The sequence below is a fragment of the Girardinichthys multiradiatus genome, chromosome 9 (genome assembly GCF_021462225.1).
Source record: "Girardinichthys multiradiatus isolate DD_20200921_A chromosome 9, DD_fGirMul_XY1, whole genome shotgun sequence".
Taxonomy (NCBI): domain Eukaryota; kingdom Metazoa; phylum Chordata; class Actinopteri; order Cyprinodontiformes; family Goodeidae; genus Girardinichthys; species Girardinichthys multiradiatus.
In genome coordinates this window covers 24,563,377-24,577,913 of record NC_061802.1, presented here as the reverse complement: position 1 = coordinate 24,577,913, position 14,537 = coordinate 24,563,377, and the positions used below count along the sequence as shown (strand labels likewise).

Here is a 14,537-nt window from a genome sequence, read left to right as displayed (position 1 = left end):
AAAGCATAATTTTCAAATATACACTGACGTTCTTAGATGTGACACAAACTGAAAAGGTTTAAGCAGTATAAACACTTTTCCATTTAAATGCATTACTTAATACTGTAATAAGCTACAAAAAAGAAAGAGCTGGCAGGTAAAAAATCTGTAGCATTCAGAGCTGCATCACTAAAAGGCTTAAATGAGTTTCCAATCATTAAAACTCTAAGGGTCATTAACACCAAGGCCCATTCACAGAGCGACACCAGCAACACTGTCAAATTCAGATGCCACATGTTACAAATGAAAGGTCAAACATCACAAGAAAAGACTTTCTGTTTTACCTGGTGTGGCCGGGCTTCCCAGTCCACAAACTGGTTTTCTTCTACACCCTGCAGGTCTTTGTACTGTTCAAGGTGTTGGCCCATCTCCACATGTTCTGGATTGGCCTGGAAGTAGGTATGAGCCGCTGCTGCCGCCTTTTCAGGCTGCTTCAGCTGAAAAAGAAAAGCAGAGAAAAGAAGGATACGTCATTAAATTCTAATACTGGACTTCAGTTCTGGAAAAACGCCCCAAAATTCACACAAACACATTTAAGCTGAATTCAAGTAGTTAATGTTAAATGTCAAGACAGACTCCTGTCATCTGCAGAAATACTCGGATGATTCTGCAGTCGTGGGGTGGATCAGAGATGGACAAGAAGATGAGTACAGGAAGGTGGTGGACTGCTTTGTGGCATGGTGTGGAAACAATCATCTCATTTTGAACATGACTAAAACAAAGGAGATGATTGTAGATTTTAAGAGAAACAGGAATAAGTCAAAAACTATTTCCATCATGGGAGAAGAAGTGGAGGTGGTGGAGGAGTATAAATACCTCGGTGTTCACCTGGACAACAGACTAGAGTGGAGATGCAACTGTGAAGCCATCTACAAGAAGGGACAGAGCAGACTGTACTTCTTGAGGAAGCTTAGGTTCTTTGGTGTTTGCAGCAAGATGCTGCATATCTTCTATACGTCTGTTGTGGAAAGTGTGATCTCTTCTGCCATCATCTGCTGGGGAAGCAGCATCAGAACCAGGGACTTAAAAAAACTCAACAAGCTGATAAAGAAGTCTGGCTCTGTTCTGGGGACTCCTCTGGAACCTCTGAAGATCATTGTGGAAAGACGGATTCTTCATAAAATGAAGAACATTATGGAGAACCCCGAGCAACCTCTTCATGAGACTGTCCTACAAGAACAGAGTGTCTTCAGTCAGAGGCTTCTTCAGATCTGCTGTAAGACGGAGCGCTACAGGAGATCCTTCCTGCCCACAGCCATCAGCATCTACAACGGCTCTTTGAGGAAACCTTCATAATATGAGCTACAACAACATTTAATTTCCCTTTGGGATTAATAAAGTATTTTTGAATTGAATTGAATTGAATTAAAAAGGGAACATAATTACATTAAGAGAAGTCAAACAAAGCAGATTGTGTTGTTCTGCTATTTAAACTTCTTTTATACATTTTATTAGGAATGGTAAAAGGGACAACGTTCATGGATTAGCCTGACAAAAAAGCTACTATTTCTCTGAAGTTACATCTGGTGAAAGAGGCAGATCACTTGACAAAAATATGTTTGAACTCAGGCCTTTCCTAAAAATGAAGTTTTGGCAAGTTATTTGGACTCCAAGCGATGTCACGTCTGAACAGAGAAAATCTGAGTGGATTTAAGAGAGCCATACTGTTCCCATCCACATCCTGTTATGAAAAAAGAGCCATCATTATTATGGCCAATTTAATAAATGATTTCTTTTCAGTTAAAGCACATGAGCTTGGCAGATGCAGGGGGGGGGGGGGCTGGGTGGTTAACCTCATTAATATTATCTACTTACTGACAAATGCATCTAACATGAATATCTTATTCATTTAATTAGTTTGTAGAAGGTGCAAAAATAAGAAATTACAGGTTGTTATTTTTGAGAAAAGCTGCAACAGTTTTACTCTGGAATGAAGTTTGTTCTATATTATATTCCATCTATATTCTTTGTAGATAGAACCATTGCCTGTTTATTTTTATTTTCCAAATACCTGCAGTGCACTGGTTGGCAGAAACAGGCATAGATGACTGTGATATCAGTCCTAAAAAACAACCGTAAACAAATGTTTCATGTTGGCAGAATTGCTTCTCAAAGATTTTGGGATAAATAAACCTGAAGTTGCCAAATCTATATTTGACGGCATGAGTAGTGCTTGGACCAATGGGTCAGTAAGTGGACAAAAGTTTTGGTTCCATACATTTAATTTCTTTACACGGCACGAGATGCAAACATTGAAATAAGTTTTACTCGGTCCATTTGCAAAATGTGTCGAGGCATCAGAGGACTTACTTGTTTGAGAAAACCGATCTCAGATGGTTTCTGTCAAATCACATCAACCTTAGATTTGCCTTGCTGTTAAGAATGGCAACCACAGCTGTAAAGCTGAATGAGTTAGACAGCAGAGTAATTTTTAGATCTTAGTTTCACTGTTAATGAGAAAAGGATAAAATGTTTACACAGCTAAAGCTATATAAGATATATATAGCAACAACTACCAGGACTAACAATTATGGCAATAATTACAAAACCAGACAGCACTCAACAGATGATGAGCTAATTGGATATTTTTATACCCTGTTCAGCCATCAACACACATTTTATGCATTTAGCTGCCAACTCACTATACACGCTCTGATAATGGGCAGGCTCACTGAGCTCAGTATCACCACTGAAGGCTGTGATGATGCAAGTCATGTCCCTGTAATAAATCTTAGTGTGTACCCATATTAGGGTATCTATGTACTCATGTCGGCATTTCAACTGTTTACGTTCACTTCTCAGATCTTCTATGAGTCGCAGACTAGAGGGTGACACGGGAGTGGATTTTCTCTCCTGTCCCATCCCGCTCCCACAGAAAAAGGTCTTGTCCCATCCCAATCCCAGGCCAGTATAAGGAAAAAAATCCTGTCCCATCCCACTCCTGGTAAATTGACTCCCACTCCCATCCCGCTCCCATTCAGAACATCTCCCACTCCTGTGACTCTCCCATTTTTGTTTTCTTCATTTAGTATTTGACAATTTCTTTGAAGGACCAGTTAGGTCCCTGTTTTTAGTTGTAATAAAGGCCAGTTAAAGTAAAAAGAATAATAATGAAGAAATAATAAAATATCAAACAAGGAAACAGACCATGCCTATCTTAGTTGAATAAACAAAATGTACATAGTTGTATTTTACTCATTTATTAAGTGATTGTTTCCTTTGAACAATGACATTACTTTTATGTTTCAAGTTGCTGAAACGAAAGAAAAATGCACATAGTAAGAGAACTGTTCTTGGTGAACAAAAGGGCAAAAAGATATTACCTTCATAATTTAGAAACTGTACCTCAATGGTTCACAGCCCTGGTCCTCAGGGACCCCTTCTCTGCAAGTTTTAGATGTGTGTCTGCTCCAGAACACCTGATTCAAATTCTGACATGACCTCCTATACAGGCATCAAGAATGGAGGGTCAAACTGGACAAAATTAATACAATAAAATCATCATTAAATAAATAAATGTTGTGAATGTCCCATAAGTGAAGTGAATGTAACATGAAAGAAATGTAACATTAAATGTGCCATTAAATTAAAGGTACCATTTATTTATTTAATACATCATTAAAAACAATAAATGTACCATTATATCATAAAATGGACTATTATGCAATTAAATGTGCCACTGAATAATTAAGTATAATTTTAAAGACGACATGACGTAATTAGTGGTACACTTAATATTTAATGATGTATTAAATAAATTGTACATTTAATGGTACATTCAATGTTTTTCTATTTCACAACATATTTATTTAATATCTTCCCTTGATGAAGCCTTTCTATACGGAGCCCGCGAGGGAACAAGGGGGGATTCTTTTCTTTTTTGTTTCCCCACGCAATAGTCTTTGCGTTATTTCGCAATACTTTGTGGGATAGTTTCCAAACCAGATAACTGCAAAAATGAAACAAACACTTCACCCGTTTTGAGATTTATTGGGTTTTATTTTGAAATCAGCCTTAAATAAAATTATCTTCAAATCAGACTAAAAGACAGTTTTTATCCACAAGCTGTCAAACAAACTACTGAACTTTGGACCATAATACTGCACAAAACCACATCTGTGACACTTTGTTTGCTTATTACTGCTGCATGATGTGTACTTTTTTTTATACGCCATTAGTGTTTTTGTTTTTATCGTGATTTGAACGGTTCTTCTTATCCTAAGCATTTAATCGCATTGTTTACTGCGTGTTAACCTGCATATGACAAATAAACCATATCAATGACATATCAGTGCTGTTTGTTTTATGAGCAGTTTATCATCTGAGACGCAAAATAAATAAATTTCCCCATGTCCCCTCACGGGCTTCCGTACCTTACCTCTTAAATCTTTAGTGCACATGCAGCAATTTTGTTGATCAGATGAGACTTGACACATGATGGTACTTTTGGTTTGATGAATGAAGAGATGCAGAACTGATTTAATCCAGAATCTGCCTTACAAGTGTCCCTTAATCACTGGTGAACTTGATTACAACTAAACACATTTTACAAGCAGCAGACTGCATGGTAACACCGCTACATTCAACTCTCCTGAAGTTCGGTTATATTTGTGACTTTCCTGTCAGCTCTATGAGTTTAATAGATAAGTCCTTACTTCTGACTTTACGTTGCAAATCCAATTTTACCACGTCCAGTTCTCCACCTGCGTTTGCTCCCTCCCTCCTGAACGCAGGTGGAGAACATCGATCAGAAGAACTGTTGGCTTGTGGGTCGTGTAGTTCGTTTGACTCGCATTATAGTATAGGCTTCTTGGAAAAGAAACTACACAATGGCGGCGTCGATTCAAGTTTTTTTTTCTTAAAGTTTATAACAAAGTCTCAGTTTTACATTTCCAAAGACAATTGATCCCTCCTATTGGTTAGCTCCCGCTCCCGTCTGCTCCACTTCAATGGAATAATGGAGTCTTTTTGCTAACCAGAGGGAGATCAAGAGTGAAATTGATGCTTGTGACGTCACGATGCAGTGTGTTTGTTCTCCCAAACTAGCCTTGGAGTATCAAATAATGACCTTGCAGTCACCTTTTGGATTTCTTGACCGCAGCTTGAGTTTAGGACAGACCACGGCGATATCTGATCACATTCTATGATTAATTACTTGGTAAAGCACTATACAAGTGCAGGCCATTTGCCATTCAATTAAATCATGTTTGTAATTTTCACAGAGAATTTATGTCAGAGAAGAAGACATTAAATGTCAAAAGACTGGATGCATTAATTATCACTGTGGCTAAAAAAGACATGATTACAGTTTTGAAGGTTTGCTCTGTGGGCTTATTTTCCTGAAGCGAGCATCATCTATGGATGCAATCTAGCTTCCATCATTGGCAATCAAAGCACATGTGAGGCAAAAATGAACAAACGAGTCCCAAAGTTTTCGGTTCCCCTTTTGTCAGTTAAAAGTAAAAACAATGCTGTCACGTCTGACTCTTATTAGATGGAAAAACAATACTCAAGTCTGAACATGAACTGGAGCAAACAAGCATCACACACACCGTAAAAGAAAGCAAGTAAAGTAGCTCAACACTGTGTGGTCTCTATTGTATGATTTTCTTCTAATGGCATTCCTTGTTCAATAAACTGGTCAAAACACAAAAGACTAACATTATGTTGTGATTAATAGTGACTGATGTGGGTAATGAGTGCTCGATCCATGAATAGAAAGCAAAGGAAGAGGATATGGGGATTGTGAGTGAATAAAAGTTAAACAGTAAGAGATGAAAAGCAGACAAACACTGTTTTCTGTTCAATATCCCCTTCAGGGACATCTGCTGGCAAATGATTAAACTCCTCATCTTACCAGCAGCTCCAAACTTTAGAGGAAATTACATTGTTATTACATAGGAGAAGGCCAGTTTGACCAAAATACATAACGGACTGCTTAACGGCCCCCCACCTCCCAACATCTAGGTGTTTCTCTAACCAGCACAAATCATTTATGGCTGTAAAGAGATCTGTTATGACAAAAATCTGATTTTTTTTATTCATTTCACTTGGAAAATTGGCAGTTTTTTTCTTAATAATTCTCACATTCATGCAGAATTAGGGAAATCCCCAAAAGTATGATACCTTTTTCCACAGAAATCTAAAAGTGCACACCCATATACTGTGGAAACAAAAGCAAAGTGATTTGCGTTTTCTACAGAGGATGCAAACGTGATATGCAGCTCTGATGGAAAAAGCAAAAAATTGTCTTCCCACAAACATCCCACTTTACTTTGAAAAATAATACTGCTCTCTGACAATGTTGGCTCTGCCTCATGCAGTGGTACAGAGAAAACCCTGCAGGACATGCTTGATTAACCCTGAAAGGCCAAAGGAAGATACAGAGTTGAGCGCATTCCTGGCTGGATCACCTGCTTGGAGCCACTGGAAGGCACCCAACAATACTGACCAAAAAACAGCGAAGAATAAGAGCATCCAAGTCATCAGGAGGGATCTTACTGGGTTTTCTTTGTCCCTTTTTCTCATGTTGTATTAGGATGTGACAACCAATCAGCATACTCCAAGAGCCAAAGGTTAGACGATTCAGTGCCTCTTTTCCCAGGGATAAAATCTGAAGATGCACTGTGAAATTGATCATGGACCTGAATCAGATGATTTTAAGCTGGTTGGAAACTGAAAAATCTGATTTTGTTTTCTGTTTTTTTCCCCAAACACTCAATGCTCCATCCTAAAAGACTTTCAGTATCAGTAAGGTGTTTAAAAGGAAGGACAGAGATGAAAGAAGATGTACAGGTCCTTCTCAAAATATTAGCATATTGTGATAAAGTTCATTATTTTCCATAATGTCATGATGAAAATTTAACATTCATATTTTTCAGATTTTGGCATACAGCTCATGAAAACCCAAAATTCCTATCTCACAAAATTAGCATATTATTAAAAGGGTCTCTAAACGAGCTATGAACCTAATCATCTGAATCAACGAGTTAACCCTAAACACCTGCAAAAGATTCCTGAGGCCTTTAAAACTCCCAGCCTGGTTCATCATTCAAAACCCCAATCATGGGTAAGACTGCCGACCTGACTGCTGTCCAGAAGGCCACTATTGACACCCTCAAGCAAGAGGGTAAGACACAGAAAGAAATTTCTGAACGAATAGGCTGTTCCCAGAGTGCTGTATCAAGGCACCTCAGTGGGAAGAATGTGGGAAGTAAAAAGTGTGGCAGAAAACGCTGCACAACGAGAAGAGGTGACCAGACCCTGAGGAAGATTGTGGAGAAGGGCCGATTCCAGACCTTGGGGGACCTGCGGAAGCAGTGGACTGAGTCTGGAGTAGAAACATCCAGAGCCACCGTGCACAGGCGTGTGCAGGAAATGGGCTACAGGTGCCGCATTCCCCAGGTCAAGCCACTTTTGAACCAGAAACAGCGGCAGAAGCGCCTGACCTGGGCTACAGAGAAGCAGCACTGGACTGTTGCTCAGTGGTCCAAAGTACTTTTTTCAGATGAAAGCAAATTCTGCATGTCATTCGGAAATCAAGGTGCCAGAGTCTGGAGGAAGACTGGGGAGAAGGAAATGCCAAAATGCCAGAAGTCCAGTGTCAAGTACCCACAGTCAGTGATGGTCTGGGGTGCCATGTCAGCTGCTGGTGTTGGTCCACTGTGTTTTATCAAGGGCAGGGTCAATGCAGCTAGCTATCAGGAGATTTTGGAGCACTTCATGCTTCCATCTGCTGAAAAGCTTTATGGAGATGAAGATTTCATTTTTCAGCACGACCTGGCACCAGCTCACAGTGCCAAAACCACTGGTAAATGGTTTACTGACCATGGTATCACTGTGCTCAATTGGCCTGCCAACTCTCCTGACCTGAACCCCATAGAGAATCTGTGGGATATTGTGAAGAGAACGTTGAGAGACTCAAGACCCAACACTCTGGATGAGCTAAAGGCCGCTATCGAAGCATCCTGGGCCTCCATAAGACCTCAGCAGTGCCACAGGCTGATTGCCTCCATGCCACGCCGCATTGAAGCAGTCATTTCTGCAAAAGGATTCCCGACCAAGTATTGAGTGCATAACTGTACATAATTATTTGAAGGTTGACGTTTTTTGTATTAAAAACACTTTTCTTTTATTGGTCGGATGAAATATGCTAATTTTGTGAGACAGGAATTTTGGGTTTTCATGAGCTGTATGCCAAAATCATCCATATTAAGACAATAAAGACCTGAAATATTTCAGTTAGTGTGCAATGAATCTAAAATATATGAATGTTAAATTTTCATCACGACATTATGGAAAATAATGAACTTTATCACAATATGCTAATATTTTGAGAAGGACCTGTATACTCAATGATATGTCAAAACATATCGGCTGTTCATTGAGGCTGTGAGAGAGTGCATTTAGTGCTGTTCATATATCTTTCCATACTTCTTAAAGAGAGATCGGATTTAGCTAAAACCATTATCTGCAGTTCAAAGCATTTACATAACAGAAAAATCCTTGAAGTTGTGTCATGTCATAAAAAAATCCAATCAGAATATTAAGAAATTTAAGAAACTGAATCAGCATCACAGGAAAATACAAAACTTAATACTTGTAGTACATATTATCTCAATGGTGTTTAATGGAACATAAATGAGCATAATTACACAACGAAGTGCCTACATGGTTACCTTTTTATTTTAAAATTCATTTTAATATCCTGACTTTAAGTTCCCTGCATTGTCAAGCTCCTTTCTAGATTGCTTTATTTGCACAGCCACCTACTCCAACTCGAGCCTTCAGGTTCTCAAGTGACAAGTCACTTGTAGTTCCAAGGATAAGGCATTAAACTCTAGGAGATCGCTCTTGCCACACTGTTGCACCTCAACTGTGGAATGAGCTTCCTTTGTGTTTACGTTGTTTTGAGAGTCTTGACTCATTTAAAGAAAACCTAAGACATTTTTACTCCAACAGGCTTTTGCTTAAGTTGCTCCTTGTCTGATGTGTTCATCCATGAAGTATATGAAATGAAAAGTATTTTATTGACAGATAACATCACAGTTCTTAGAACACCAGGTAGTATTTTAGATTTGTGCTGACAAAAAACGGAGATAATCCAAAATACGACTAAAACACTTCAGTACAAAAGCTGAAGTAAGATAAAATCTGAGGGATGGATGGATTTTTACTCTGACTGCATGGCTTCTGTTATGTTGCCTCTGCAGCTGCTCTCTTCACATCTCTTCAAGATAAATCACAGTATAAACCTCTCAAGACAGACCAGACATTAACCAGCTAGCACCAGAGACATTACGATAAACAAGCTGAGCGAACGTTGCATAAAATCCATTTAAAGTCACTTATCTGCCCTGAAGTGAACATACCCTCAAGTACAATCGGATTCAGGACAGCAGAATGAGGCAGAGACTACTCCGGCTCACACATCGTCTGTTCCAGTGTTCTTTAGGCTGATATCCCACAAGCTCTTCTATGGTTTTTGTGGGATTTATCAGAGTGAACATAATATAAAAAACGTTTTAGGAGGAATTCAAAATCAAAAAATTGCATGAGAGAACGAGCAGAAAAGGTGAGAGTGTAATGATTTTAAACTGATAACACATGTTTATCTATCAAACTGAGCACAATGAAACCCTCAGGATGACACAGCACCAATCATTTGGGCTTAAAACAACCAGAAGCTCTAGATGTAGAGTCAAAACATAGAAAAAACCCTAATCCTAACTGGGGCTGTACATCACCAAAAGCAATACATTATTTCTGTAGGAATGGGTTGTATTGTACATATGTGATAAATACACAACATGCATGTGTTTACAGTATTCCTAAAACAAATTTGAGAACTTTGTTAAACTTTTCTATGATGAATTTTATAAATATAGTTTATACTATATTTTCTAAATTGTTGATGTAGAGTAAGAGTTAAAACTGTTGTTGCTCTCATGTTTAACTGCTTCTAGACAAAAAGTCACTGCTTCAAGCAGTCAGTAATACTTCCCGTTGGCACGACAGCAGGAATATATTAGCTGCTGCTTATTCTATCTTTAATCTACATGATTTCAATCACTGCAACTCCACCATTTAAAGCAAATCTCACAACACACTGAGTTAGTATAAATTGTGTACCCCATGACTACATTTTCCCTCCTACATCATTTCAATGCAGCACCTGTAGAGGCAAACAAATGTCTCTCAGTCTGGGCCCTCACTTTGCCCTACTCGCCCAGGTTTTGCACCGTTCTGCCAATTTGGAAAAAATATGCTTTTGATGTGGGCATGATGTCGTGCCAAGCTAAATGCACATTAACATGCTCCACCAGGCCTCCCCCTTGATGCACAGGTATGTAAACAGGTCTGGGCTGGCACCTTAGAAACAGCAACGGTGTTGTGGCAAAAGCAGCACTTATCCCTGAGCAAAAAACAGGTAAATTAAATAAAGATGAAAGTAGGAAGGCACTATGAAAAATGATCGTGCTACAGGAAATACAGTCAAGACCAATTAAAACAGGGCTTCGATTAATATAAAAAAAAACAATGGGACCTAACAGGCACAGAGCCTAGTGTTCAGTTTTAAATCCTTGCTTCCTATAGGGACTGAGTTGCAAAAAAAGAGATTACTCTGTGAGCACACTCTAGATTAAAGTTAGAAAAAGATCTATATTTTGGTTATACATGTTACTCTTGTTGATCTAGTTTTAAGACCCCTTTTCACTAAGTCTAACATAAAATTCAGGTTTTAATGTACTGTTTATTTATACCTACTATGCTACGGTTTGGAAAATATCACAATGCATAATGTCTTAGTCTTTTTACTAAGAAACTGTCATGTAATTATGTCTGTTGCAAACTGTTGTAGACATTACTTTGTTTCTTTTACTTTTCCCTGCAGACTGGGCTGCTTGAACACTGCGTACTTTTTCTATCTATAAATAAAAAAAAACTGAATAGACATATATGAGGTTCATCATATTGAAACATAAAAACTGTTGTTTTTAACAGCCAATAATAAAAATGTACAAAACAGTCATTCATACCAAGAGTAATTTGTTTTTGAACAAACACAGAAGCACCAGATTTTACAATTTCCTCTCTCATAATTAAAAACCAAAGTTTTTTCTAAATTATATCCATCCAGCATTGAAAAACAACAAAGTTCAGATTCATGCAGCTCCAAGCGATCTCTTCATGCAGTAATTAACTTGTGAGCTCAGAGAAACAGCTGTTTTCCACAAGAATGGTCCCGAAACATATTGTTAGTTTGTGTTAGTTTGTGTTTTTACCTATTTAAATGAAAACAATATTCACTTCTCTGCAAGCAGAGCAGCTATAGAAGGTTTACTTTTACCCAGTTGATTTTTGGGAGTAATGTGGAAGCTGCACTGGGTTCTTTACTCTGTATTTATCCTTTTAAACAACCAAATATGTTTGAGGCAAATGTTACAGCAGCTCATACAACAGATGAAAGTCAGACCTCTGGGTTTTTTGGGTTATCTTGGGAAGGATTTTGACTTGCAGCTTCAGGTTTATTATTTGGCTTTCAAACTCAGCATTTTATTGCTGCAGACTGAACATCTGGATAAAATAATCAGGATATAATTTTAATCATAATGCATTTTAGAGGGGCCTAAAGTTCTTCTACTGTCGGTTGAGTATAGTTGAATATTGGAACACTGGTTTTTTCATTATATTTGTATACAATTTTTTTAACTTGTCCTGTCCAGCAGATTAGCACTCAGAATTGTTGTCTGAGTGCCAAAAAGAAGCCGAACAGATTTACTTTCACGAGTGAAGCATTGCAGCTAAACACTATAGAAATTGCTTTGGGATTATTTCAAATGCAATAGATGCGAAGATGGAAACGAAAGGGAAAAACAGAAGCACGAAAGGGAGAGAGGCGAGGCAAAAAGACTGCTTCTACACCTGCAGAAACGCATATATAACATCAATGTTGCCGAAAATATTAATGAATGAAGAAGAAGAATTCTCAATAGTGGACAATGCCACAAACATCCAAAGGCCTCCTAGAGCACGGGAACCCCTACATTATTTTCCCCAACCAGGACACAGATAATGAACACATGTCCCCGAACACAAATGCCATGAATCCCCTCCCCACAGAGGCGCACCCCTACAAGAGAGCTCCACCCCCGAAAAGCCAGTGAAGACACACCCGCACAACGTAAGCTCCACACACAGCCCCGGCTCCAAGAACCCCCACCGTCTGCAATTTTCATATGACAATGAAAGAGTAGGAATGCACAAAATAAAAATGTATATGCATCTTGTGACCAAAGTCACAAAACAACTGCAAAGATGATTGACTGTTTTTTATTAAAAGTAGTCAGCAATAAGCTCAAACAAGTTCAGACTGGTTTGGGAAGTGTCCTTTTCTGTTGACAATAAGAGGTCATGTTTCTTCATTCATCTTAAGCTGCTGAGATCAAGAGAAGCCCTCCTTAAAGCCTGACAATGAGCTAAAAGAGTATTTTTCAGAGAGTGAAGTCAAAGTAAACAGAGATGGTAATTCAATTATTCAAAACATGATTTAACTTTAACTATTGGGAAAAAAACATCTTGTGTGGATGGGTTGATTTCTGTTCATGTGTTTATTGTTTTGATTTTCTTGGTTTTACTCTATATTTTTTGTATTTTTCATTCTATCTTATCATTAATGTCAGGGATCAGTTATTTTCCCAGTTATATTGTTTCTTTAGTCATTTCTTCCAGCTACAGTTTTCAGATCCGAGAAATATATTTGTATTTCCGATGTGACAAGAAGATTTTCTTCAGTAGGAACCAAAGTGAAGAACTCTTAGGGAGTCATTATAATGCCCTCCATTATCTGTGCTCACTTTAGGTTTCTGCCTAATCACACAATAGTTGTTGGATACCAGAGAGGAAAAATCTCTGTCCAGGTTGGTTATGTGATGAGAACAAGCTGCGAGAACTTCCAAGAACGTCCAAATCTGCTTTCTTGCTGAGTTTTTACTTGCTTTCAGTTCTCCTTCTTCTTATGTTTAAATGGTGGCTGGCAAACAACTTTAAGGTGCGTTACCGCCACCTTGCCACTAGATTGGAGTATAGATCAGAAGCTATCATATCACTATTATATTCCTTTTAAAAACCCCTGTTCCAAAGATAAAAAATATCACCAAAAACTCTATCCCCTGATGTTCTTTGAACTTATTCTTGTGAGGATTTCTGACTAATAAACTCTGGTGTGAATATTTATCACTCTTTAAGAATATATGCGCTACTGTTTCCATCTGTCTGCAATAATCACAAAATTCTGCAGCATTTCTTAATTATTTTACACGGCTTCAGTTTCCAGCTCCTTTACTCATCCGTTAATCAGCTCACCTATTCTCCATTCGGTAATCACTCTCGACAGTATGCAGGGTTTCCATTCATTTTATCTGATCCTGGTTTTGATTAATTTTATGTCAGAACCTTCTATTTGTGCCGTTAGGTTCTTGTTGCTCTCCGGTTTAAGGATTTGAGGTGTCTCTGAATATTCAGGCTGTTGGATTGTAGTGTTTGTGAATTTTTGGATTTTTGTTTCTTGTTTATCACTAAATTATATTTTTGTCTGGCTAATCCCAGCATTTGGGTCCCCAGAAAACCAACAATATTTTATTATTTTTACTGTTGGGAAAACAAGTAATACAGCTTTAGATTACTAGCATCATATTTTCCAAAAACTATGTTCTAATGTTTCTAAGACTAAACAAAATATTAGAAATTACGTAAATGACTGAACTGATCATTTCACCAAATAATCAGATGTCTTAAACATTCAGTTTTATTTTAAAGCTGTGCTGTTATCCTGGGATAGAGCAGGGCTCAGAGTGTGAAGCTTTTATTTGTGCAATAAAAGGTCTGTTTTCCTTTTCACCATTTTTACATTAATTTAAGTCTTATTTAATGGAATAAAATGCCCTTTTAAATGAAAACCATCAATAATGGTCACTTTACTGTAGAGGAAGTAAAAAGAATTGAAGAAATTTTTTTTAAATATTATTGCCAGCAACTCCTGACTGTTAAGGTTTTCTTACCTCTGTTGGCATTAGCAGCTATGGTGAGTCAGAGTACTGGTATCAATACCTGGCATTAGGTGCTACCGTTGGTTTCTGTAAATGGCTGATTACCTTCCCATGAGGCAAACCAACCCATTCACTTTCACTCTAAGTCATCTCGAGGCCACACAGTCAGACCTTTGATTAATGAAGAGAAATTCCTGGAAGTCTGGAATTTCTATGTAGAGCTGTTTTTACAGCTTAGACCTGAATTAGCCCATAATTACAAGATAAATTATCAGTCTCCTTCAAATTCAACAAGACTTAATCGGTCTAATAATTATTTTAAATGCCGATAAAGAATTTAAAATCTGCACTGTAAACAAATATGATATAGTCAAACAGTTGCTTTACTTTAAGCAACTTTTACTTTCAACTGCAATTTTAGCCCATGTGGCAAAACGTTTGGACACCTCT

The 14,537-nt window shown here is 38.0% G+C and overlaps 1 protein-coding gene across 1 annotated transcript in view; it reads right to left on the bottom strand.

The window, feature by feature from the left end:
- The window catches only part of p3h2 (prolyl 3-hydroxylase 2), an 80,316-nt gene that overhangs the window by 25,379 nt on the left and 40,400 nt on the right, over positions 1 to 14,537 (bottom strand). The window contains exon 2 of the mRNA XM_047375336.1: positions 324 to 476. Within this exon, the coding sequence (XP_047231292.1) occupies positions 324 to 476 (153 nt within the window). The remainder of the gene's footprint in view (positions 1 to 323; positions 477 to 14,537) is intronic.